Raw genomic sequence first — 27,831 nt, forward strand, 5'->3', positions numbered from 1 at the left:
TTTGCACCATCCCCCCAGGGTTTTTGCAGCAGTCAGTGACCTCCCCGTCCTTCCTATATCTCTGCAACAGCAGCCTGTGTTTTTGTTAACCCATCCCCCTGTCACCACTTACCTGGCTCTTCTTGCTCCTCCTTAAGGCAGCAGTGGCGGCAGGCTCCTGACACACTGTTCTTCAGCATGTGTGATGCCACCTTCCTCATCCAGCCCCCATCACTTTCCTCAGCCAACCCTCAGCCTCATCCCATTGCTCAGCCAGCCTCATCACCTTCCTTAGCCAGCTCCCATCATCTTCTTCAGCTAGCCTGCAGCCCCTCACCATTGGCAGGGATGACGTGTGGTGATGTGACCTATGATGTCATGCAGTTGTGTCACCGAATGCCCGAGCCACACCTGATTCTGCAAGAACCCAGTACAGTGCACTATGTATGCATTGCATGCAGAGGGACACAAGATAGAAGGAAAGAGGTGTGCTGCTCTCTCCAAACTGTAGCACTGTGACCACAACGGGGTGACATCCCTGTTTTGCCACACTGTTGAACAGAACTGGAAGTGACCCTGTGGCACCCCTCAAATTTGGTGCCCAGGGCACGTGTCTCCCCAGTTTTTGCCCTCACTTAAAACTGCACTCAATAACAAATCAGTCATATCACATGTTCTTTTAAGCAAATTGTGCAGGTATCATGGTCTGCATACACAGCTTAGAGCATTTCCAAGCAATTCAGAGTTGTATTCATCATAGTTGCTTTGCACATCAGGCACAATGGGTTCTACTGAGTACCAATACTTGCACATAGGAGAAGCATCTCATGAGCATGTTGTGGTCATGTAGACAGAATTTTGGATTACACATTGGTGAGGGTATGCAGAGATCATCTTACTTCATTCATAACTACTGTGCCAATTATATGGCTAGTGTAAATGCAGATATTAATGCTCTTGCAAGTAAAGGGCTGGGGGTGTGTGTGGTTGCATAGATGCGACCAATTCAGAATACAGGAAGATGATTGCATGGATTTCCAATCGCTTTACATAGCCAGAATTGCATCCACTTTGTATGCAACTATCTTTGTTAGTTTGATGCATGCCTAAGTGCAGTGCATGCACAGTGGAGCCCTGTTTGGTTATTCCAGTTTCACTATGATAATTACTGTAACTTTTAATGATCAAAGTGGACCCACCAGACATGTCTCAATTGCATATATGACTGCCATATGCAGAGAAGGAACTCAAGAGGATTACAAGCATTTCCTCCCTTTTTTCACCTTAATCTAGGACCCCATGAAAGTTGCTTAGACTAATGTGGTGGTAGTTACAGCCCACAAGTTTTCAAACCAAATTGTATGACCATAATCCCAATAAATGCCCTAGCAGCAGATATCAGTCTGACACTAATGAAGTGCAGTGTAATCCCTTATCAAGATATATCTTAACTAAAATACACACAGACAACTATTTGTGGTGTATACAAAAGATCAGCTTTTTATTAAAATAACTATACGGTACAGTTGCAAAAGAAAAACATGGCCATTTGATTAATGAACACTTGACTTAAGCAAATCTAGAATTATCAGATCTTGACAGGGCTTACAGCCCTTTCACAAATAGCAACGGTGATAGTTATCTGACTCCCATGCCAATACACTGTCAGGCCTACCAGAAAGACAGTGTTGCTGACCCAGTATGGTAAAATCAGCCTATCCGGTTTATTGAAGGGTAGCAGACCCAACCAACATTGCAGCAAAATACTCACTGAACTGGTATGCTTTATCTGCCATGCAAGGCTCCCTTAAATAGAGATACAAATTGCCCAATATAACTAAACTAAACCACTCAAAACCCTAAAAATACTTTCCAAAAATAGAAAAGTGCCCTTCTCAGTAAGGTGTACCCAATAGGGTCTATAAAGGTGAGAATACTGAAAGCGAATCAGGGGGTGTGACAATATCAAGCCTCCCAAAGTCAACACCCTCCAACCCACTATAGCATTCACCTTCCTACCTTCCTATGGGCCCACTCCATGACTGAACCACCCAGGGGGCTACACCAGGAATGGCAGGGAATAATACAGGACCAGAGCAAAGTGCTCTGTGGCCATAATCATGTCAAATACTCAAAATCCCTTACAATGAGAAAGTGGAGATCGAGAGATGACCGGGAACCCAGATCATTACCCCCAAATGTACTACCAGAATCCCTGTGGGACCATACAAACCAGCCATCTGCAGCAGATAAGAAAGGAGAGCATCAGAGGCCATAAATGACTGAGATGCCCAGTAGACATTTGAGTGTCTAATAATCCTTATAGGGCAAACATCCAAATCGCAGCCTGAAATACAAAATAAATATATCTGTAAACAGCAAACTAAGAAAACCCACACACAGGGAAGAGAGGAGAGAAGGGGAAACTTGGTACGAGGTAAAAAAATCAAAAACCTTCCCAGACTCAAATAGCCAATCAGATGCCATGGTTCAGAGGAAAACAGGGCAAAATCCCTTGAGGCCCCCTGGGGGACAATGACAAGCAGCTCCAAGGTAAAAATTAACAAAAAAATTAAAATAACAAAGAAAAAACAACAAAACCTGGAGAGAAAATACAAACAAAAGAAAATTAATGCACTTAGCTCTTGTAAGCATTGGACCGCCAGTGACCAAGGGAATAGATTCTGATGCCAAGAACCCTAAGGATGCTGCTTTAGTGGCGGCTCCAATCTGAAAGGAGTGAGTGCCATTCTCCTGAGGATCCAAGCCCCAAGGGCCAACAGACAATGTCAAAAGACCCACCTAAATTGAAACACGGTCTCAGGGGAACAGTCTAAATGAACCAGAAAGGTGCTCTTGCAGAAATACTAGGCCATGTTTAGATTGAGTTCAGGAGCAATCACTGCATCTGCCATAGGTTGGTACAAAAGTTGATGGTAAACATGACAATCCACCTATGGTGGGGTGTTCAGAACCACGGGTGAACTTGCAGCATGCATGGGCATTGTCTTAGGGCTTGCACATTCCGGCACATGCAGGTACACAAGGGAAGACTGAAACTAGCATTTGCATATTACTACTGTAATTCCACAAAAAAACGCAGCCATGGCTGCACAAATATGCACCTCTGAATCAGGTCCTAAGTCCTCTGCAGTTGGGCAGGGTTCTCTTCATATCTCTGACCACCAGTGACTACTGATGTCTCTTTCTGAGGGGTACAGCAACTACTGCTGAGTCATTCTTGTCTGGTGCCAGCCCTGACCTTTGCATGCTCTTATAATGCTTTTCTACCTCTATACTGATATAATCCAATTTACATTTTACATTTCTCCCACCCATCCTGATATCAATTTGTGAACACTACAAATCGGTTTGCTGCTTAACTGATTTTGGACTGTATCAGATAATTGTAGCCATTTCTATTATTTAACATTCTGTTCATATACCTGGTTTACTGTAGTTTCCAATATGTTGTGTACATCACCAGACTTATTATAAACCTAAACAATGGTACACAGGACCTGGGATCAACTGAGTACAAATGAGCACATACTGTAGGACTCTCCAAAAACCTTCTTCTCCATATGTGAAGACTGGATGCAGTTGTATAAGTTTGTTAAGAAGCTGGTGGCATACATTAAAAATAAGTATAGTCATATTACACTGAGTCATCTCACTTTAATATAAAGTCTGTAAAAATCTGTGCATTTAAAAATGTTACTAGAATTTATTTGTGTGTTAAAGTTTTTTGCAAAACCATCCACTATAAGGTCATTGTAAAATGTTCATACACTAGAACCCGCTCATAAGCTATTCCAAGACAAGAATTGAAAACAACTGAATCATAACATGTTTAAACCAGATAAAACATTCTGTTCCATTTAGTTTTTTACTTTATTGTTCCTTAAACATTCAAGAAATTTTGTGTATAGAGGTTTCACTTCTCAAATGTAGTAGGCAAGGCTTGCATGACCTTACCAAGCAACAGCTGCTGAACAAACATCTTTAGACATGAAAGTACCAAAATTTACTTAGCACAAACAGATGTATTAAAATCAAGTGGTAAAAAGCCATACAAATGATACCTGAGCAAATAACTAAAATAAGGAAAACACACATTGGGCCTGATTCTGAATTGGGAGTAAAGCAAAAAAACATCTTCACTTTGGTAAAACCATGTTGCATGGTAAAACCATGTTGCATTGCAGCTGGGCAGATTTAAAATGTGCAGAGATTTAGATATGAGTGGGGAATGTCCAAAATCAAATCTAAATTGCACTGTAAAATGAAATCTGTTTAACATTAGTAGGCTACATGCATAAGCAGCCAGAATTTACTCTGCATGCAAAATAATAAATGTATTTGCACCCCTTGCATTACAACATGGTTTTTCCAGATGCACAGTTGCTGTATTTGCTGTTTTTTGTACTTTACTCTCACCTCAGTATCTGGTCAATTAAATTGTATTTCTTTGGGCTAGAATCAATAAAGAGTGAGGTTCCGATGAAGCCTTGTATGATGTGCAGCTGCACACATATTGTCTTTTTTTTTGCTTGCCCCTCTATGGTTTTGAGCAAAAACAAGCAAGGCTTTCCTGCCCAGATAACCCACAGATAGATAGCTGCAACTTCAAAATATCTTGCACAACTGCACAAACCTTTATCCCAAACAAGCTTATTGCACCACAATATGCTCATCTTCAGAATTAGTATAGTCTTGGCTCATGTTGATTTAGTTTCCTAGGATTACACCATTTAAGATGAGTAATGTGTATTAAAATACAGTACAGTATAATGACAATCTATATATTCAAATTTTATGAAAAGAAGGGCTGAAATGCTTACATTTCTATTTCTATTACACTTTTGACATTTTCTACATAAATGTAATTTATTATAATTTTAATATGATACAGAACTCAAGAAAATTAAAATATATACCTTTATTTTCTGAAAATATTGTTTGTGTGTTGTTATTACTGTATAATCTTGTTTTGGCACTATGTTTTATATTTATTTATTCTTAGATCAAAAGAGAGCATTGTGTAATTACACCTTAGAGTATGATTTATTATTAATGAATTAAATGATTATTTATTTATTTTGGTCGAAGTTCAATATGCCAAATGCAGGCAACAGGACATTTTTTTCCACCTGTTATTGAAAATTCTTTCTATAGTTAATAAGAAAAGATAACAGATCCACTTTTCTTCCTATACAGACTAAAACCCTACTGTATATTCAATAAAGGTCTGCAGTGCATTTATAAATACAATACATATGCAACAATACATTTCTTTTTGCCTTCCAGATATTTCACGGAGAGTTCTGTCAATAAAACAGACTCAGACCCAGCAAAAAAAATTGTACTTCTATGGACTTCACTAGGCTTAAAAGAAGTTCAGCTAGTCAATTATTCAGTATTACTTGACCTACCAGGCTCCTCTCCAAATACAATCACTCTGGACAATGGCCAGTGCTATTATCCAGGCGGACAGAAGTGTGATGAAGAGATCAAAAGTCAGGATTTTCTGTACGCTGCCTACTCTGCCAAAGGTACTTTGGAGGTAATGTAGCTATTTTTCATGGTCATTTCAATAAAATACTTATTATTGTTGGTAGATTTCATCGGTATTACATTATATTTTGGTATAAATCAGTATGAAATTATTGCTGAGATTAAATAAAAACTCATTAAGTGGCAGAGAGAAAACACATAGTATTTACTATATGGACATTTACCATTAAAAGTGCATATCTGTTATGCTTCTTAACATATACAAGCGTGCCAATGTGTCCACCAAGCACATTAATAGATGCAAGCCTATTTCACGGTCCTCTGAACTGTCCATGTAAAATCAGTCTGCTTCTGGGTCTTTAAAGGCACCTGAAAATGTACATGGTGAAAAGACTTCAAAAATCCAAAATACCAGCACTTCAGCACTTTAATTCTAAATAAAACCAAAACCGAACTGAAACACTTGTGTGTGCTTTTGTCAAAACCAATTTCCGGCAATAATTTAGAACAAAAACATGAGGGTCTGTGCACATCTCCACTATATACTTATTATACATGGAGTTGTCTCCACGTATAATAAGCTTATATGTTAAATAATGGGGAATCTTCACTTGTATAGGTTGTTAGATCATAGAGTGCAGAGTTTCTGTCATCATTTTTTTTTTAAATCATGTTTTGTCTAGTATATCTTCACACAGAATTAATAACATCTTAAACAGATGAGTATATTACAAGACTAATATTATGAAATAATTTAAGTGCCAACTTTAGATGATTGTGATGATAATATAAGGCCTACAGGCCATAAAAGGCATAGTTCTATTGTGGGTCTTTTAAGCTCTACATATACTTGTAAAATTCTGAAGGGTCTCTAGATTTCCAGAAATGCCTGAAGTTGGGCCCTGGAGGTGAAGAGCTTACTCATTAACACATGTAAGAAAACCAATAGGTATAACAGGGATGTAGGTTATTAATCATCTCTGCAGGTTACAAAACCCATCTTCTTGGAGAAAATTAGGGGAAAAGGTGTCCCCTGAATATAAATTGGGTAAAAAGCTTTTTGAAATTAACTTTTAATATTCCTTTTTAACAAGTTCCTATGACATGGTAACAAAACTTGAGTTGCCACTTCAAGTACCTGGCCTTTCCTCCAACAATTTATTTTTTAGCTGTGATATAATCTTGTTTCTAATTCATTTTTCCATACACTTAATGGGTTATTTACTATAGGTCGAATTTAATCGATTCCGATCGATTTAAAATTGATAATAATTGATGTTGTATTTCTGGGGCTAAATCATACATTTACTAATACATTAAAAAATGTCAAAAATTGTCAAATTGTCATTAGTAAATGTGTGATTTAGCCCCTGAAACACATCAATGTTGATCAATATTTATTGATTTTTAACAATTTTAAATCGATCAACATCAATTAAAATCGATCTTTAGTAAATATTCCCCTAGAATTGTGTGGATTTAATCAACAAAAAAGCAAGTAATTAAAAATAAAAATAGTAATTTGTATATTTGATTAATGGAGAAAAGCTGCAGCTAAACTTCTCCCAGCTAATACTGCAGTAGTGGAGCTAAATAAATTGTTAGAAAAAAATCTTTATTATTAACTTTCCAAATATAATGGGGCTGATTCAGAGTTTCATGCAAGTTGGCAGAAATAAATACAGATTTTTGCCTGTACTCAGAGTTGGCTACATCTATAGTACAGTGTGCAGCCTCTACACCCATATATGACCCATTTATGTAAGTGCAGTAGCTATCATTACTATCCATTCACATTTGAAATAGCCCTTTGCAAATGTTGCATACAGTACACATAAGGAAGTCAAGTTATAATTCAGTTTCTTTTCAAGCATTTATTTTGCTTTTACCTCTTAGTTCTTTAGGAACATTTGCAAACTCATAGCAAAGAGTCTTACTGTATAAGGAAGTTTGCAGTTGCAAGTGACTCTAACCAGCCTGGATATGTATCTGATACTGAACTAATGAAGCATGTAGCCACACTGTGCCAAATAATGAACTTAAAAGACAATTGTCAAGTTTATGGGTCACAATATGAGAGTACTGTACAAAGATATTACAAAACTGTTGGAGAACACTTTACAATATTAAAAAAATCATAACAGTTTCAGTCGCCATATTCTTTCCTTGGGTGCTATCATACTTTTCAAATATTTATATTGTAATGTAATTAAACAACGCCCATTATCTATTGTTTTTTTGTAATATGGGAAACTGCCTAGTAAAGAAAACATTCCAAACTCACATATGTTGAAAGCCAAAGTGCCACAGTTCAAAAGAACATTCATATTTTATGTAAGCCATTCACATGTGAAAAGACAATAACAGGCCAGTTTCATGGCTGAATGTTGTAAGAAGTGTCTGTATGCTAAGATCACTGCTCACTTATTTGGTACAATACAAAAACATTTTTAGAATAAATCCTAATGTGTGTTATAATTACATGATCCCCTTGACAGGATAAGTATATTAGTCCATATGATATTTTTTTTAAGTCTGTGGGATGCAATTTGTGTGTTTAATTTATTTAGCTGCAGTTTAAATGGATTGGGAAATACTAGTCAAGAGAAGTCATGTTGACATTCGTCATTTCTATATGGATGAAATGTTGACAAGATGAACTGTCAACAAATGGTCCTTGGTGGTATAGCATTATCTTACCTTGACCCGGCGACTGCAGTGGCTCCAGTGTCATCTTTCGGGTCCCGGCAGTCATGTGAGGATCAATTCCAGTGCAGATGTCTAAGCAGTGTTCTGGTGATTATTTTTTACCACTATCCCTAATCCTAAACCCTTCCCCTCCCCCTAGTGCCTAACCCTAACTTCCGCCTGCAGCCTAACCCTCTTGGCAGTGCCAAACCCTAACCTTTAGCATCTTTAGACTGTTGACATGGCAACAATTCAGATGTTGACATTGTGAATATGTCAACATTCTGAGTATGTGAACATGGTGCTTGTCGACAGTTTGAACCATGTTGACATTGGTTACAGTGGATCTTCTAACTTTTCTACTGTTTAAATATAATTTGTAATACCTAAAATGAACTTACTGTAGTATTATTGTAATGCAGAGCATACTGTAGATTGAAAATTGTTTTCCTGTAATGCTACTGTATAGTAGAAGGTAATTCTGTTAGCTGTCAAATATGTTTACAGGATAGGACAAATTGTTTTGCATAGATCGCAACCAGACCAATTTTATAATTATTTCATAGAAGAATACTTGTCAGCAATCTGCTAACTGAAAAGCAATCCAGTAAAACATAAAAGCTATAGAACTACCAATGCTCATTGACCTATCACTATATTTTCTTAGAATAAGATTGCAAGCAAAATTGTCTCTCACAGACTGTAAACCTACTGGGGTAATTTAAGGAAGCATAAAAATGCAGAGACTCTGCTCAAAAGCACCTGCATCCTGCATTATACAGTGTTGTGCAATGTGCAGTTTCAAGCTTGACTCAAAAGCTGAATCAAGCAAGTTGCATTGTACACCGTGTTGCAGTAACCCGTATTGGTGAAAGTGGGTGGGCTAAATTTCTATTAAAAATAAATGCAAAGGGCCATCCCCCATAGACAGCTCCTCTTCAAAAGGGCTTACTGACTGGAATTGTAATATGCTTGAAAAATAGTAATCTTCTATATTTTCAGGTCTGCCATACTTCTAAACATTTAAACATTTGTTAATGTAATTAGTACCTATTTTGTATAAAGCATTAACTGTCTTAGCCTTGGTATCCATTAAGACATTAATTTTTCTGTCTATACTGTATAATAAAATTGACCGATAAAAATGATGTCATCATGTTGGAGTGCAATGACATTTGTTATGAAATCTGAGGCCTCCCACCAGTGTCAGTGATGCACAGAATAGAGTGAGCAGGTGGTGATAGAGAGAAACAGTGGGGGAGGGAGAAAGAGAGGTGGGAGGAATGCCACATAAAAAGGAGTGTGTATTGGGTGGGGGGGTATTGACAGAATGTGCAGGTGTGAGTGTGGGGGGAGTTATGGTGATGGAGGTAGAGATGAATGATAAATAAACAAAAGTCAAATATTACAAATAAAATTTGTATTAGTTTTCACTATTTTTCATATGTATTTTCTCTCCATTTATTGGATATTAGTTACATTGTCTTTCTATCACTTAATTATAATGTCCTGATACAATTTCTGGAATCCTTTTTTCAGTATATCTATTATTTGTTATTTATTTATTACCAGTTATTTATATAGCATACACATATTCCACAGTGCCCTTCAGATAATATTTGTCCAGTCACATCAGTGACCCAGTAGAGCTTACAATCTATAGTCCTTACCACATGTACATGCTCATGCTTTCACACTAGGATAATTTTTTTTTGGGAGTGTGGGAGGAAACTGGAGTACCCAGTGGAAACCCACGCAAGCACAGGGAGAATATGCAAACTCCACACAGTTAGGGCTGTAGTCTGAGGCAGTAATGCTAGCCCTTACACCATCTGTGAATGTCATGTCATGTGTTCATTTAATCCTTAATATGAGAATTTATGTTAAAATTGGGCTCAATGAATGTAGGAGTTGTAAACTCTCCAGCCAAACATAGAAAAATATTGGTATATATCAATAGATTATGATTAGATATTATTTTTCACCAAGAAACACAGTTTCTGCTGAGGTACAGTATTGGAACTTAATATGCTTAATAGAGTGGTGTTAGCTGTCTTTCCTTTTACTTCCAAGGCCCAAGGGGTGGTCATTCTTGCTAGCAAGCAATTACAGATTACTTAACACACTGCTATTACTGATCTTTTTGGTCATTTTGTAATTGCAGATGTTTCTATTAGCAACACTCATTATGTACTGTGTAATATTTATCTCTATTCTAGAAAAAAATTTTGCCAACTACTATCTAAGCTGTTGCCTTTTGCTTTATGTCACCAAATTTTGGGAGGAGATTTAATTTAATTTTCTATTATATGAATAGGAATTCTCCAATTCCTCCTGGAAGCTCGTCCCTAAACATGTTGATGTCTGGAGAGCTAGACACCCTACAGAGTGAGAGTTTACATGCCTTTTTGCCACCTTTGTCTAGAGTAGACTATACAGTATATTGCTATCAGATTCTCTATTCCCTTGAGTCATTGACTCCAATATTGAACCAATATGTTTGTCAGATAATGCCTTGATCTGGATTACTTTGGCTCCTAAAATGGATAGAGGCTCCTATAGGCAGTTTAGATTCCCTTCTCGTTTAACACACTCAAAATTTTGTGGTAAGCTGGAGACATTTTGGCAAAACTTTAAACGGGATGGGATGCCAGCGCTCCAGATCCCGGCAGCCAAATTCCCAATGCTGGCATCCCAACAGGGTTAGGATACTGACACTTGTCAGTAGATTTCCTAACCTTCCACCTGTCCCTACCCTAAATCTAACCCTTCCTCTCTGGTGCCTGAAACTAACCTCCCCCTAGTACTTAAACCTAACCTTACCCTCCCCACTATGCCTAACCTTAACCCCTAATTTTAACCCTATCCCTACCCCCCAAGCCCACCACTTACCTTTGGGATGCTGGCACCAGAATACTGCCAGGTGTTGGGATTCCGGCAATGGTATTCTAAGCACCAGCATCCCGTGTTGGGATACTGAATGTATTCCCTTTGAACATACTAATGCGCAGCATGACTTCTCTGACTCCCTCCATTTTTTTTGGGAAGTCAGCTAAACCTATCATTCTGTGGACCATTATGTCTTATACTTCTCATACGAAGAAAACATTTCTAGTGAAGTACCATTTGGCCCAGCAAATATTGACTGAGGGCATGCTTCAACTGCATTTGGAATTTCAAAGCTGCTCGCAAGCAGCTTTACAATTCCGTCTCTGCAGATATGGTAATGCAGCAGGAGGCATCATACCTCCTGCTGCATTATGTATCCGAGCTGTGTTATTCAATGCAGCATTGGGTACTCTGCAGAACATCCGCCAGTTAAGCTGACCCATAAGGTCATGCAACCGCTTCTGCAGTATAGAGAGGAAGAAGCAAGGAAATCTCCCTCAGCCGATGCAGACCCTGGCTTCTTCCCTCCTCCCCAACAGTGGCAACACACCTCAGTTTTGGGGAAGGGATGGCATTGCCACCCCCTTCCCACCCACAAATGGCAGCAGGCTATCAATCACTGACAGTCTATTGACAGTTTCCGTGCGGGATCACAGACCCATTCTGCACATGCGCAGAAAGGGTCAAGCGCCTGCACAGATACCCGATCATTGGGAATCTGCGTTCAGCAGTGTACTAGCGTGCACTGCTAAATAAGGCCCTGAGTCTTTTCAGTTGTTCAAGTTATCCCCGACTCCCTCTAATAAATTAACCTATTCATTAGCTAAGCAGCATTTTGAAGAGATGCTAATTGAGTTTTAGAGATCGAAGTGTAAGAAATATTGTCTACACAAATTGAGCAACTGAACTGGGCAATTGTTCTCTAACTTTGTAGTTCTCAGCCTTCTATACTAATGCCAACATTGAGAAACATGGATGGCTCCAGCACTACTACAAGTGCCCAGATGACGGAGGTTCTCCACAGTTTTTATGAAACTATTTATTTTCAGCCTCACATTGAATCAACTGCTTAAGTCTTCCTTTTGGCTAAGTTTGTATGTCCTGACCCTGTATCCTTCTTTAGTGGAATCCCTTTCTGCCTTCATAACTCTAGTTGAAATCCTGTTTGCTATCAAGGGTTTCAAGTCATCCAAGCCAGATGGCTTTACAGGAGATTTTTCTAAAATTCTCTGCCATAGAATTGATGGCATTTTACAAACCGTTTTTAACCACATTCTTGAGCACTGTTTGCTTCCTCAGTATTTTAATTTGGCTCATCTCAGAGTTATCCCCAAGCCTGGGAGAGATACAGAACTACCAGACTCTTACCATCCTATATCATTGCTAATGTCAACTATAAGCTACTGGCCAAGATTCTGGCAGAGCAACTTAAAATTGTTCTCCCTCCCTCTGACTCATAAAGTAGCTTCCATAGTCTGGACAAGTCCTCAAATTCATCATTGGAAGGCAACAGGTGTAATGTTTGCTGAATGCTGAGGAATAAACAGAATCATTGAGAAACAGGAAGAATTTGGTGAAATAATAAATTAAGCATCTGAGGAGTTGTCAAGAGTATGGAAGCTACTATACTAGTACATCCTGTAACTTTAGATTGTCTAGATTCATGTGAAATCTCCTGGCACAGGCTGTAAAAGGACCTTAGCCCCAGAAGAAGCACAAATACCCTAGACCAGCACTGAGCGCCAAACACCAGCTGTAATCACAGATATATCGTGAAGACTGGACTTCTCGCTGTATGCCAAGTTTTCCTGTTCCAGCAAGTATAGGGTACTGCCCCTGTGCGTGACTGCTGCACGGATCCCGGCAACTGCTGGCATCCTGGCAGTCATGGCAGCGCTCCTGCTGTCCCTGCAGAACCAACCAGCAGGGTCCCATGTTACTAGGCACACCCACCAGGACATCATAGAACCCAGTGACCACTGCCTCATTGTTGAAGTTGGTATACAAACCAAACTGCCACCACTGGTATCATCAGAGTCCTGGGACCACACACCTGCCTGGCTACAAACCCTAATTGCATTATGGACTGTAAAGTAGGGACTCAGCAATGATTAAAACTGGCTTCGCAACACATCACAGCTACTGCACAGTTGTTAGCTTTAACAACAGTGGACTGTCACTACAAGGAAGTACTTATTGGTATGTACATACTTTTTTTAAACAAAACTAGTATTTTTTGCAATCACTGGACACTGAAACATTGGGACATTAATTTGAATACCTCTCACCTCTCACCCTCTCAAATCCTCTCCTCGTTTCACCCACCTTTCACTATCTACCCTTATCATTACAGATACTATATTTTATATTTACATATATTTGTTCATTATTGATTTGTATATCCCTTAGTTTTTAACATTAATAAATTGTATTTGATTTTCAACATGTGTCTACACCACACTTACAAGCCTTTTCTTTAGGTGAGTACTAACTAGGTAAATACTGTTTAGTATTGTAATTTTATTTTTTTAAGAGTGTTATTTTAAGACTGTTATTTTTCCAAAATTGTCATATGCAATTTAGATATTACCGGTCTGTCTGTCCAATATGGTTGTATCATATTGTGCTCATATATTTTATATATTTCTGTGGTTGAGAAAGATGGCTCCTATCTCTGTGGCTAAGCTTCATCTTCAATGCTCCAAAGGAGACATAGGCCCGTATTCAATTAGCCGCGATAATTTAGCCACCGTTGGCAGAATCTACTTTCTGCCTACATTGTGTGTGTACATTGTGAAGAATGGCATTAAGCAGTATTTTTTGGTAAAAATAAGCAGTGATGTCAAATATTGGGTACTTGAAAATGGGTGATAGCATATTTTGATGTCCCTAAAGTGAAATTTTACGCAACGTGAAAAATGCACCTGCTGCTGGGTCCTGCAATCCCCAAAACACCTGTCCTATAGTTGGGGACCCCCAGAAGTCTATTTCGCTACTTTTGTGTTTGTACCCCGACTTTGAATTTTTTCACCCCCATTTTCAAAGTCAGATTTTGGGGTGCCCCTCTTTTATTTAGTTTTTTTTATTGCAGTTATCCTTTGGGGAGCTGTCCCAAGGCTGCAGAGTGGTTTTCCTTAGTTTACACCCCAAAACCCCAATTCTGCACTTTTTTGCCTGCTATACATAGGTGAAACGTGTCCGCCTATTACATTGCATTGACTTTCCGCATACATGAAAAGTCTTTGCATTTGAATACGGCAAAAGTTTTCCACCAGGTGAAATGACGTCATACGCTAATTGAATACCGGCCTTAGGGGTAAATTTACTAAAGGTTGAGTTCTGAGTGACTTGGCATTCGATTTGCATTCGATTTAAATTTGATTTTGCATTTGGGTATTTACTAAAGGCTAAATCAAATGAAAAATTGAACATAAAACCGAATTTTTCTCATATCCCACTCAAAATCGAACATAGGAAAAACATCAGTATTTTACATAGATCAACACACAAAATCAAACTTCAAATCGTCAAATGAATAGACCTGCTTCATGCTTTCGATTTCAGCATGAACAGGTCGGATTGACACAGATACATTCATACATCAGTGAGATGCATGCATGTATCTTACTGTAAAAAGCTTAGAAAGAGTTACATTTAGCAAAAAAATGACGTAGGGTCCTGTCCTGATTCTGGAAATACAGGGGAAAAAATTGCGTAGGGTTCCCCTGTAATCTCCAGTACCCTTTTTAGTGGGGGGGCTGATGCCACAGCCTTACAAAATTTTCCCATATTCTCCTATGTTTTACCTATGCAGTGTTGTTCCAGCTAGCACTGAGGTCCACTCATGCTGTGACCGCACATCATTCCCGAATAATGCAGAGTTTCATCTGCACACATCGCATCCAGCTGGCTAAGAGGTCTGTCCACATGGTTCCTGATCTGTGCTTTCAGTGTGTTTACTCAGCATGCTAGCACTCAGGCTGCACACCAGAGCTCCCTCCATACTCAGCATGCTAGCAATCAGGCTGCACACCAGAGTTCCCTCCAAACTCAGTATGTGTGTAGCCATGTTGAATTCAGTCACCTGACTCTCCTCCACCACTCACAGTGCTGCTCCAGAACAGCTGATTGCAGCTTCCAATCCCTGAGGATCCACCCCTATAATTTCTATTTCCTGACTGCCCTAAATTTCCAGTACAACGTCGATTCTGCTGAAGTTATAGCTCTGTGCCGAGCTCGTAGGTACTCTATATCTGAATGGTTCCAGTCCATGTGATTCCAGTTTCTGGTGGCAAGTCTCAATTACATCTTGCTCCAGTCTGGGTTATCCAATGAGACTTGTTCCTAACTACAACCATCGGTCCCAGCCGATATCTCCAACCATCAGTCACAATCATTATCTCCTACCATTGGTCCCAGCTGATATCTCCAACTATTGGTCCCAGCTGACAACTCCAATTATAGGTCCCATCTGTCCCATCCGATACTTCCATCATTGGTTCCAAACTGACCCAGCACTACAATTCATCATCATCAGTTCCAAACTGACCCAGTACTGCAATTCATTCTCTTCAGTCCCAAAACGATCCAGTACTGCAAATCATCACTATCAGTCCCAAACTGATCCAGTCCTTCAACTCATCAACATTTGTCCCAACTGATCAAGTTCATCAATTCTTCAACATTGGACTCTTATCAATTAAGTTATTCAATTCATCAACATTGGTCCCAACTGATCAAGTTCATCAATTCATTAATATCAGACTCATATCAGTTAATTTCTTCAATTCTTCCACATCGGTCTCAAACTGATCAAGTTCATTAATTCTTTAACATCAGATTCAATTCCATCAAGTTCTTCAAATCATCAGCATCGGTCTCAAATCAATCCTGCTATCAATACAGCATCATCGGTCCCAATCCAATGCTGCTCATTCATTCAGTATTATATAGTCAGTTCCATTCCAACCTGCTGTTTAATAATGACAATCTATTTCCCTGAAATTCCCTGAAATTTCACTGAAGAGCAGATGCGACGATGATTTGAATTGTGCAAGTACACCGTTCATATGTTAGAGAGGATATTCGATTTCCTAACATATATTGTGATGTGTGATGAATCGTGGATTCGTCATTATGATCCAGAGTCCAAACAACAGTTCAGTGTATGGAAACACGCAAATTTGAATCTACCCAAAATATTCTGTGTTATTCATTTGGCTTGTAAAGTCATGCTTCTGCCGTTCTTTCATGCGCATGGTATGAGAAAGAAAGACCACATTTGCAGACGAAACAGTGGTTTTTGCTCCAAGACAATGTCTGACCACATGTTGCTGCTGTAGCATTGACGGCAGTGACTGAAATTAATGGGACAGCCCAGGAACACCCTCCATATAGCCCAAACTTAGGGCCTGATTCAGGCCCACTCACGAGTGGCTGTCCGCTCGCAAGTGGGTCGATGTTCTGCACTGAGCATGCACACGATGGAGGGAGCTCCGTCGTGCGCATGCACCAGACGCGACGAGCAAAGGAAAGTCCTTCGCTCGTTGTGTCTGATCAAAGGGGGCGTGCTGTCGATGTTGATTGACAGCACGCCCCCTTTGGTAGGCGTGCCGGGGGCGTGCCTCCCTGGCGGGGGCGTTCCCACGGGAACGCCTCCCGTCAGAAGCCGGCCCACTGACATCACTAGTGATGTCAGTGGGAGTGATTTTGGCTCTGATAGAGCCAAAATCACTCCGGAGCTTGCGGTTGAAAACCTCAACCGCAGGCTCCGGCTCGCAGTTTTGATGGTCGCGATGGTCACGACCATCGCGGCCATCAAACTGCACGCTCGTATAGCCTGTGGGTGGTGACCCACAGCTATACGAGCGTCCAGGAGGACGCTCCATTTTCATGGAGGGCGGCCCTCATTCAGAGCGTGCACTCTGCTCAGAGCGTACGGCTCTGAATGAGGGCCTTAGTGCCCTGTCATTTCTGGGCATTCCCAACCCTGAAAAAACAACTGCACAGAAAAAGTTGATGATGAAGTGAAAAACGCCACAGCTGCTACACTAAAAGTGATGTCACAAAACAATCTACTGCACATTTTTGAAATTTGTTGAAAACTGCAAAAACTGTATTCAACGTGAAGCACAATACTTTGAAAAAAAAATGTTCAGATCCAGTGGAGTCATCTGATTCTGAATAAAAATCAGTCTCATTACTTTTTAATCAGCCCTTGTTTGTGTATATATTATGAATACCGTATTGTTGTTACCCCTAAATTATCGCAAGATGCTATTTAGCGTTACCTGTCGCACAATAAATAATTGCTGTCCAAACTAATCATGTGGTTCCAAAGCACAAAGTATTATTAAAACAAGAATAAAAAGGTTTATGCGCTTTGATCTAGACAATTAGCGCAAAGAGCAATTAAATACAAAAGGTACAGCTTGATACATACGCATGCGCACCGGTCCCAGTAAACAGTCGTCACTCCAGAAGCCTGTGGTCATCCAAGAAGAATGGCTACTGATTGGGACAGGGACACAGGTTATATACCCTAACAGATCATGATAACAACAATGTAGACAGGCAAACATAATTCCATTGGTTCTTGGTCTTTGTAGTACGCTGTAGTTCATAGGACAGTTCACTAGTTGTATGTCCCAATTCTCCACAGTCTCTTGAGATTAAATTTTTTTTCTTTAATTGGTTTAAAATAGCTAGAAGCACTACATTACAGAGTATACATTCTAACCAATAATTTCCTATAATCCATAACCATCGAACGCATGGTGTGACTCCCTTGCTTATAGATTCAGATATCTGGAAATAAACAGTGTGTCAGTATAGTACCAAACATGCCATGTCTACCATGTTGTATACCTTAAATATCATATACAGTACATACATTTCACAACATAATTATATGCTACTAAAACCTCTAATATTATGTTTAATGTGAAGGAACCTTTTATGAGTATGTGTATATTTATGATTATATGTAAGTATGCGTTGTGCATCTAAACGCAGCATAAAAAGGTGTGCTGTGTGCAGGGATTGTGTACAGCACAAACATGCGCTGTGTGTGTTTATATTTACAATAGCATCCATGTATATGTGTGCATGCATTGTGGATACACATGTGATCATTTAAGTGTATGTATATATATATATATATATATATATATATATGCAAATGTGCATCTGTGTCATGGATTTATATATATATATACATATATTAATATAGATATATCTAGCTTTATCCAGTAACTGGTATTATTGATATTACTTCTGTCTGAACTAAGTTCAAAAATTACAGACAATGGAGCTGTTCTGATCAAAGATGACCAGCAGATACTTGATGGAATCACAATGTAATTAAAGGCCTCTCCAGCCTATTTGGAATGTAAATGCTAGTTCCTTTAGGCATACAATGATAGTCAGACTTAAAGACAATGATTCATTCAGAACACTCATCTGCACCTCACAGTATGTGTGTGTTTTTCAATAATTACTAGTCACAGACATGTCCATAGGACTTGTCTCCCAGCACTGACCAAACCTTGCATTTTTAAATATATATAAAGTCTTTAAATACATATGTGTATCCATGCGCATTTATTATGTAAAGACTTGAACAGTGTGCAGTAACACGGCAGATGTACACAACGCTAAATAGTGCAGTACGTAATGATATTATACTGACTACACCAGATGGCATCGTGCAGACAATGCAAACATAGCGTCTTCAGATATTTTCAAAGATCTGATCTCAGCCAATCATCCAGCTTTGACTCTATATATATATATATATATATATATATACAGCGGGTAAAATAAGTATTGAACACATCAACATGTTTCTCAGTAAATATATTTGTAATGGGGCTGTTGTAATAAAATTTATGCAACTTATGCAAAGAAGTCAAACCATAGATGTCCATAAATTAAGTTATGTGTAATAATGTGAAATTACTCAGGGAAAGAAAATTGAAAACATGAAGAAAGGCAGGTGCAAAATGGCATGGAAAGCCAAGACACCAGCTGAAATCTATCAGTAATTAGAAAGCAATCCTGCCCCTTGTCAGTGCAAATTAATATAAGCTGATTCAGTCCCAACTGATGGCCTATAAAAAGGTGTCTCATTACCAAGGTGTCACACAAGAAACATCTCATGATGGGTAAAAGCAAAGAGCTCTCTCAAGACCTTTGCAAAGTTATTGTTGCAAAACATTCTGATGGCATTGGTTACAGATGGATTTCTAAACTTTAGAATGTTCCAGTGAGGACTGTTGGGGCCATAATCCAGAAGTGGACAGAACATAATTTCACCATAAACCGGCCACAACCAGGTGCTGCTTGCAAGATTTCTGACAGAGGAGTGAAAGAGTTGTTCAAGAGAGCTTCAGAAAGACCTGGAATTAGCAGGTACAATTGTTTCAAAGAAAACAATAAGTAATGCACTCAACCACCATGGCCTGTATGCATGCTCACCACGCTAGACTCCATTGCTAAAGAAAAAGCATGTTGAAGCTTGTTTAAAGTTTGCTGCACAACATTTGGACAAATCTGTGAAATACTGGGAGAATATAGTCTGGTCAGATGGGACCAACATTGAACTCTTTAGATGCCAGAATACACACCATGTTTGGAGGAGAAATGGCACTGCACATCACCCCAAAAACACCATAACAACAGTGAAGTTTGGAGGTGGGAACATCATGGTGTGCTGGTGTTTTTCAGCATATAGTACTGGTATTCTTCATGTGATGAATGATGAATGGAAAAATGTACCAAGACATTCTTGATAAATATCTGTTGCCATCTGCCAGGATGCTGAAGATGAAGTGAGGGAGGACATTTTAGCAAGACAATGATCCCAAACACACAGCCAAGGACACTCTCAGTTGGTTTCAGAGAGAGAAAACAAAGCTGCTAGAATGGCCCAGCCAATCACCTGACTTGAATCCAATTGAAAATCTATGGAAAGAACTAAAGATCACAGTTCACAGAAGAGGCCCATGAAACCTTCAAGATTTGAAGACTATTTGTGTGGAAGAATGGGCCAAAATCACACCTGAGCAATGTATGCAACTAGTTTCTCCATACACGAGGCATCTTGAAGCTGTCATTACCAACAAAGACTTTTGTACGAAGTATTAAATAAATTTCAGTAAGCGTGTTCAACTCTTTTTCCCTGTGTCATTTCATATTATTACACATAACTTAATTTATGGACATCTATGGTTTGATTTCTTTGCATGTGTGGATTGCATGGGTTGTTGCTGACATTTGGTGAACATTTCATTACAATAGCCCCATTAGAAATATATTTACTGAGAAAAATGTTGATGTGTTCAATACATATTTTACCCGCTGTATGTATATATATATATATATATATATATTTATATTTATTTTTTCATGGTTACAAACTCTTTTATTGTATGTCTCCCCATTATGGGTTAAATTTTTACCGATCTAATTTATGTTGATTGACATGCTTTTAATCTTTATTCAATTTCATTGTATTCATGTAAGTGACATTTTATATGTTCATTCATGGTTTACTTTGAATTTTTTGTATTGACATGTATGCCATCTACTTATTTTGTCATTTATATTAAAAGTTCAATAAATAGATAAAAAGTGTCTATAGTAAATCAGATATGTTATTCCTTACTTAGTAGTGAAAATACAAAAAATGCCCACAAAATCATATAATACATTTAAGATCAATTAAAAAAGTAACTATCAATTTCAGAAGTAAATTCACAATCAGCCAATTAATAGGATTTAACTAGTCCTGGCATCTATCATCAGCAGGAGCAGTAGCATGCATGTGCACCAGCTATCAGGCACCTGCTAGTAATAAGGGGATGTAGTTATAATTGCGACATGTGGAATCCCGGCTGAAGATATTCCGGCACCAAAATGCCACTACCCGGCTACAAGATTGGCGCCAGAATACTGACAGGAGGTGACATCCTGACGCCGAAATCCCAAAAGCTAGGATGCTAAATGTGAGTATAACAGGGCTTGTTAGGACTTAGCCGCATGGGGTGAGGGTTAGGTTTAGGCGTCATGGTGGGAAGGGGGGTTAAAGTTAGGCTAGGAGAGGGGGAGGTTAGGGTCAGGTACCCCCTGGGGTGGGTTAGGGTTAGGCACCACTGGGGGGGTTAGGTTTAGGCAGTAAGGGGGAAGGGTTAGGTTTAGGCACCAAGGGGGAGGGTTAGGTTAGGCACTAACAGGGAGGGTTAGGGTTAGAATAGGGTGGGGGGAGGGTTTGTGTTAGGATGTACAAACAGAAGGTTAGGGGGAGAAGGGGGTATCAGGATGCCGCTATTGGTATATTGACAGCAGGCATCCCAACTGCCGGGATTTCATACCCATTCTGAGGGTACTGAAAGGTGTAAATGGGTCTCTCTCAGTTTGTAATTATGCAAAACTGTGCTTGGGACCTGATTAAAAAAAATTTAAATTGTGCATTTTCAAATCACAATTCAAACCAGAGAGCACTGTCAGTTTTCAGTCTTGGGACCAAGTTACTTTTAGGCATCACGCAGCTTCAAACCTCTTTGTCATGCCTGAGGGTTGGAGTTGATTGGAACAGGCATGGGAAGCTGAAGTGAATCCTAAGGAGGCATGATTAAATCTGGAAGGCTTGCGCCAGGACATCCTGATGCGATGAGGAATGATAGGAGGCAGTAGAACTACTGGAGGTGATGAACCCGAAGGTGAGGACAGTAGGGATCAACTTTAATAGACAGCAGGTTGGAATTAGAACTGGAGATGATAGTTCTGAATGAATGAGCTAAATTGGATTGGAACTGATTATGCTTTTTTAAGAACTTGATGGATGTGAATCTGATGTTGAAGAATTCATTCACTTGATTGCTTCAGACTGATGTTGATGAATTGATGCACTTGATCAGTAGGAGTCAATGGCTTTAGATATTGGCTGGGATCGATGATTGGAGATATCTACTGGGGCCCATGATTGGAGATATCGACTGGATTTGAAGATGGGTGGTAGAACTGCGCTCTCGTTGACCAGGGGGTGGTGTGTTGTAGTTTCGGGGTGCCGCACCTTTGTGTGGGAGTACCTTTCCCGCACTGAAAACGTATGGGGGTAGGGGGGGTAAGGTGTGCTCTTCCTGCTAGTAATGGTGATGACTTGTGTGTGTTTGTGAGTGGTGTTAATTAGAATATTTCTTCTGGTGGTGGTGATGTTTTTCGGAGTGAGGAGGGTGTGATTGGGTATGGAGTGTAGTTTGGAGTAATGTGAAAAGGGGAATGGAATAGGATCAAAATGAGGCCAGCGAGACACAGTAATTTTGGACAAAATCTTTTATTGAGTAGTCACAATGCTGCTCTGTTAAGATCCCGGGCAGGTGGGTGGGGTTCAGTGATGAGTGGTGATGAGACTGGGGAGGTAGGTGGACCCTTTTAGGGGGCTCCTTCCCATGCGGTTCAGTGACCTTGCACGTCACCCCTGCTGGACCTATGGTTGACAGTCTAGGAAGTCTCGGGGGGTGGGGGGATTTGCAGAGTGGGTTGGAACACCTGTGTGGCGTCCCGCGTGTTGGTGTGAGTCTTGGCAGTACTTACCTACCGGTAGGCTTTTTGTTGTGGTGATGTAGGTCGACGTTGCGGCCGTTGCAGATTGGTTGGAAGCTGCAGGTTTGTTGGTGAGCTGGATCAGCGTGTTGCTGGTGTGCTGCAAGTGCACGGCTGTTCTGATTGGTCTGCGGAGGTCAGCGACCGTAGTATGCAGCTGAAATTGGCTCTTGGTCGTGCCGCTGGTGGTGCGGAGCCAGAGGTGTGGATGGGTGAGCTGCTGGGAGGCTGGGTTGCAGCGTGTGTGCTGAGACCACCCCTGGGGGGTGGTCTGCCCGGGATTCTGATTCAAAAAAAGCCAGGGAGGAGGGGGATGTGGAAAGTGTGACCGGGATGGAGCTGGTCACTTGCGATGTTGGCTGGGCGGACTTGCGGCCGGATGTGCGGGATGCTCTTATCACTGACGGTCCCTCGTGGAAATGGAGATCGACGGTGGAGACACCCCTGGCCAGGAGTGAGTTGCTGAGCACGCCTGGGAGCAGGGGGGGAGAGGGGCTGGTCCGGGGTGGAGCCGGTCACTGGAGGTGTAAGCGGTGCGGACCAGCAGGCGGGTGGGCTGAGAGCTTTCTGCACTGGTGGTCCCTGGTGGGGATGGGGATCTTTAGTGGTGGTCAGCCTGGATCGGTGTCCGGTTTGATGTGAGGGTCTCCAACGCATTTCGGCACAGGTGCCTTCTTCAAGGAGGTGTGAGAGGATCAATGCTTCTGAGGTTCTTATGTAGGGCACTTCCGGGGGTGGGGGTGTGATCAGGTGACTCATGGGGCCAATGGTGTGTTTGAAAGGTAATGTGGTGCAGGTGTGTGCAGGGACTTGCTGAATGGTGATGTGGTGCAGGTGTGTGCACGAACTAGCTGGAGTGATGAATTTAATCAAAATAGGCCACTGGTGTGTTTGATAGGTAATATGGTGCTGGTGTGTGCAGGGACTTGCTGATTGGTGATGCGGTGCAGGTGTGTGCAGGAACTAGCTGGAGTGGTAAGTGTAATCATATTAGGCCAACGGTGTGTTTGAGAGGTAATGCGGTGCAGGTGTGTGCAGGGACTTGCTGGAGTGATAAGTGTAATCATAATGGGCCAATGATGTGTTTGAAAGGTAATGTGGTACAGGTGTGTGCAGGGACTTGCTGATTGGTGATGAGGTGCAGGTGTGTGCAGGAACTAGCTGTAGTGGTAAGTGTAATCATATTAGGCCAATAGTGTGTTTGGGAGGTAATGCAGTGCAGGTGTGTGTAGGGGTTTTTTTTTTTTTTTTGAAATGTAATGCGGTGCAGGTGTGTGCAGGGACTTGCTGAATGGTGATGCGGTGCATGTGTGTGCAGGAAGTAGCTGGAGTGGTAAGTGTAATCATATTAGGCCAATGGTGTGTTTGAGAGGTAATGTGGTGCAGGTGTGTGCAGGGACTTGCTGAATGGTGATGCGGTGCAGTTGTGTGCAGGAAGTAGCTGGAGTGATAAGTGTAATTAGGTTAGGCCAATGGTGGTTTTTTTTGGTTTTTTTTTTAAAGGTAATGATGTGCAGGTCTGTGCAGGGACTTGCTGAATGGTGATGCGGTGCAGGAAGTAGCTGGAGTGATAAGTGTAATCAGGTTAGGCCAATGGTGTTTATTTTTATTTGAAAGGTAATGCGGTGCAGGTGTGTGCAGGGACTTGCTGAATGGTGATGCGGTGCAGTTGTGTGCAGGGACTAGCTGGAGTGATACGTGTAATCATATTGGGCCAATGGTGTGTTTGAAAGGTAATGCGGTGTAGGTGTGTGCAAAGAATTGCTGAATGGTGATGCAGTACAGGTGTGTGCAGGGACTAACAGGAGTGATAAAAGGTGATGTGATAGGGGTTGGGGCTGGAGTAGAGCGTGGGTGGGCTGGTTGGAGATTACTTCGTTATAACGGATTTGACTTCGTTGTCAATGTTGAGTCCCCTGGGGGTTAATGTTTTCAGTGTGAATATCCATCTAAGTTCCTCCTTGTTGAGGATTTTGTTATGGTCTCTGCCTCTCCTGTTTTTTTGCATGTGTTTGATTCCTATGAAAGTGGTGCCTTGTGTGCTGCTATGGTGGTATTCTTTGTAGTGTACGGGTATGTTATGGTTCTCTGTTTGTTTGGTGATGTTTCTCAGATGTTCCGCAATTCTGGTTTTTAGTGGTCTGGTGGTCCTACCTATGTATTGTTGATTGCATGGGCATTGTATGAGGTAGATTACATTGTTAGTGTTGCATGAAATGTGTTCTTTAATTTTATACGTGGTGTTTGTCTGTGTGGATGAGAATGTTGTAGTGGGTGTGGTGCTTCTATATTTTAGTGTGATGCTGTTGGTACATGAGCCGCAGTGGAAGAAACCCCCTGTGAGTTTGGAGTTGTCTAGAGTGCTTTGTGTTTGGATGGGTGGAGGAATGTGGTTGGATACGAGTTTGTTTTGGATGTTAGGGGCCTTGCGGTAGATGACTTTGGGTCTGTTGGGTAGGATACTTGTCAGTTGTGCATCTTCCTTAAGTAAGTGCCAGTGTTTGTTGATGATTCTTTTTATTTGTGTCGCCTGGGTGTTGAATTGTGTGATGAAGGGAACATGGTTGTCTGTGTTTTGTGGTTGTTGTTTGTATTCCTGAAGTGGTTTCCTATCTTCTAGTCCTATTCGGGTGAGTGTGGCTTCTAATGTGTCCGGTTTGTATGCTTTGTCCGTGAATTGTTGTTTAAGTGTTGTGGCTTGTTCGTGATAGTCCGTGAGTTTTGTGCAGTTGCGTCTGATCTGCTTGAACTGTCCTGTGGGGATATTGCTGAGCCAGGAGGGGTGATGACCACTACTGTAGAGGATATAACTGTTGATGTCTATGGGTTTTTGAAAAGTCTTGGTCTGTATCTGGTGATTATCAATCTATATTTCTAGGTCTAAGAAGTTGACGGAGGATTGGCTGTAATTGGTCGTGAATTTGAGGTTCCAGTCATTGTTGTTGATGTATTGAATGAAGTCAAGGAGTGTGTGTAGGGGACCCTTCCAGATGCAGAGGACGTCGTCTATGTATCTGGTCCATAGGACCAAATTCGCCTCCCAGTCATGACCCGTCCATATGTGGGAGTCCTCCCAACTGCTCATGAACAGGTTAGCATAACTGGGCGCGAATTTGGTCCCCATAGCTGTGCCAGTCCTCTGCAGGTGGAAGTCCCCATCGAACCAAAAGTAATTGTGTGTGAGAATGTATTCAATGCCCTGGAGGATGAATGCGATCTGTTCTGGTTCCAGTGTGTCGTCGTGATTGAGATGGTGTTTGATGCTGTCAAGACCCTGTTGGTGATTGATGATTGTGTATAGGGATGTGACGTTGCTGGTGACTAACCAGTGGTCATCCCCCCAGGTGGTGTCCTCGAGTATTTTTAGTATGTGTGTTGTGTCCTGTAAGTGTGAGCATTGTCATTTGACGTATGGTTGAAGATAGTGGTCGATGTATTGTGATAGATTAGATGAGATGGAATTGATGCCGGAAATGATGGGTCTACCTGGAGGGTGTGTCGTGCTTTTGTGTATCTTGGGGAGATAATAGAATACGGGTATGACAGGGTTTGGGTTATGGATGAAGTTATATTCCTGCTTATTGAGGATGCCTGTGTCTAAACCGGTCAGGAGTATGCGTTTGAGTGTTTGGTTGAACTTGAGTGTCGGGTCAGAATTGATTTTCTCATATGTGTGTCTGTCTTGAAGGATGCGCTGTGATTCTGCGATGTAGTCGAGTTTGTCCAGGAGTATTATGCCCCCCCCTTGTCTGCTGGTTTAATTATCAGGTTTCTGTCTGATTTGAGATTGTTCAGTGCACTTTTTTCATTAGTGGTGAGGTTTGGGTTGTGCCGTTTGTTAGAGGTATTGAGTTTGTTGATGTCCTCTGTTACCAGATGTTTGAAGGTGTGTATGAGGTGGCCTTTTAGGTGACTGGGGAAGAAGCTGGATGGGGGTTTGAGTGTAGTGTGTTTGTATTGGTTATGTATGGGTTCTTTTGTGATGGGGTTGGACATGAAATATTTTTTGAGGGTGAGTTCCGAATGAATCTGTTTAAATCAAGGTAAGCTTCGAATTTGTTAAGAGGGTTATGTGGGGTGAATTTAAGTCCTTTGTTTAGTACAGAGATGTCATTCGGTGTGAGGGTGCGGCTGCTTAGATTGAAGATACCTGTACTGTTGGGTGGTGTGGGATTGGTCAGTGTTTTGGTGGTTTGTCCACCTCTGCATCCTCGTCTCGATGGTCTAGCTTGCGTTTTGGCCTTGTTGGGGTGTGTGTTAGGGTAGGTGGTAGGCAGGCGCGGTTGCCTGCCTCCAGATCTAAAAAATGCTGTGACCATTGTTTGTCTGTGTGGATGGGTGTACATGGAGGTGGCAGTGGTGGTCGGGTGGCTTCTTGTGTGTTGTCTGTTTGTGTTACTGTTTGGTCTGGTGTCCCTCTGAGTGTGTTGACCCACCCTTGGTTAAGCGATTGTCTTGCTAGCTGTTCTTAGTGTTCCGACTCGGATGGGTCTTCTATTTCATGAATCCTAAATGATGTGTTGCAGTCTGAGTCTTGTTCCTGGTCGTTTGTGTCGTTATCTTTGTTGTGTGTGTTTGATGGGTTCTTTGTGTTGTGAATCTTGGACATGTATTGCTGGTACGTTAAGTCTAGTTTTTTGTATATCGGGGTGCCTGAGGTAGTATGGTTGGTTGTGTGTTGGTGGCGTGATGTTGGTGCGGTGTAAGTGTGTGTCTTTGTGGTGGTGAGACTGGTGGTTTTGTAGTTGTGATGTTTGTCTATGTTCGGATTGTGAGCGTTGGGGCGGTGGTGGTTACCTGGTTTATCCCGTGTGATTTTGGCTATCTTTTTCTCGATTATGGCTTCCTCTGTTTTATTTAGTTTGGTTCGTGTTAGTGTCACGAGGTTTTTAAATTCCTCCTCCCCTTTGTATGGATCCAGGTCTTTGTCAAGCGTGTTTATTTGGTTGTCTAAGAGGGCTAGGTCTATTTTGTGATGTCTGATGATTAAGTTAATCAATGATTTGGAGCAGTCATGAAGTATACTGTTCCATTCAGTCATGAACGTGGGATTGTCGTGGCTATGTGTGGGTGTTTTTTGGATGACTAGGCCCTTCTGGATGAGGTTATTATTGAAGTACCATTGGAGTATGCGTGCATCCCACCATACTTTGG

At 41.0% G+C, this 27,831-nt stretch overlaps 1 protein-coding gene across 3 annotated transcripts in view; it reads left to right on the plus strand.

Annotated features, from left to right (window-relative positions):
• Positions 1–27,831, plus strand: part of NAALADL2 (N-acetylated alpha-linked acidic dipeptidase like 2) — an 860,785-nt gene that overhangs the window by 395,359 nt on the left and 437,595 nt on the right. For all 3 annotated transcript variants that reach the window (XM_088452339.1, XM_088452338.1, XM_088452340.1), the window contains one exon: positions 5,290–5,545. In XM_088452339.1, the coding sequence (XP_088308465.1) occupies positions 5,290–5,545 (256 nt within the window). The remainder of the gene's footprint in view (positions 1–5,289; positions 5,546–27,831) is intronic.

The sequence above is a fragment of the Taudactylus pleione genome, unplaced genomic scaffold (assembly GCF_031769625.1).
Source record: "Taudactylus pleione unplaced genomic scaffold, aTauple2 ptg000037l, whole genome shotgun sequence".
NCBI classification, from domain to species: Eukaryota; Metazoa; Chordata; class Amphibia; order Anura; family Myobatrachidae; genus Taudactylus; species Taudactylus pleione.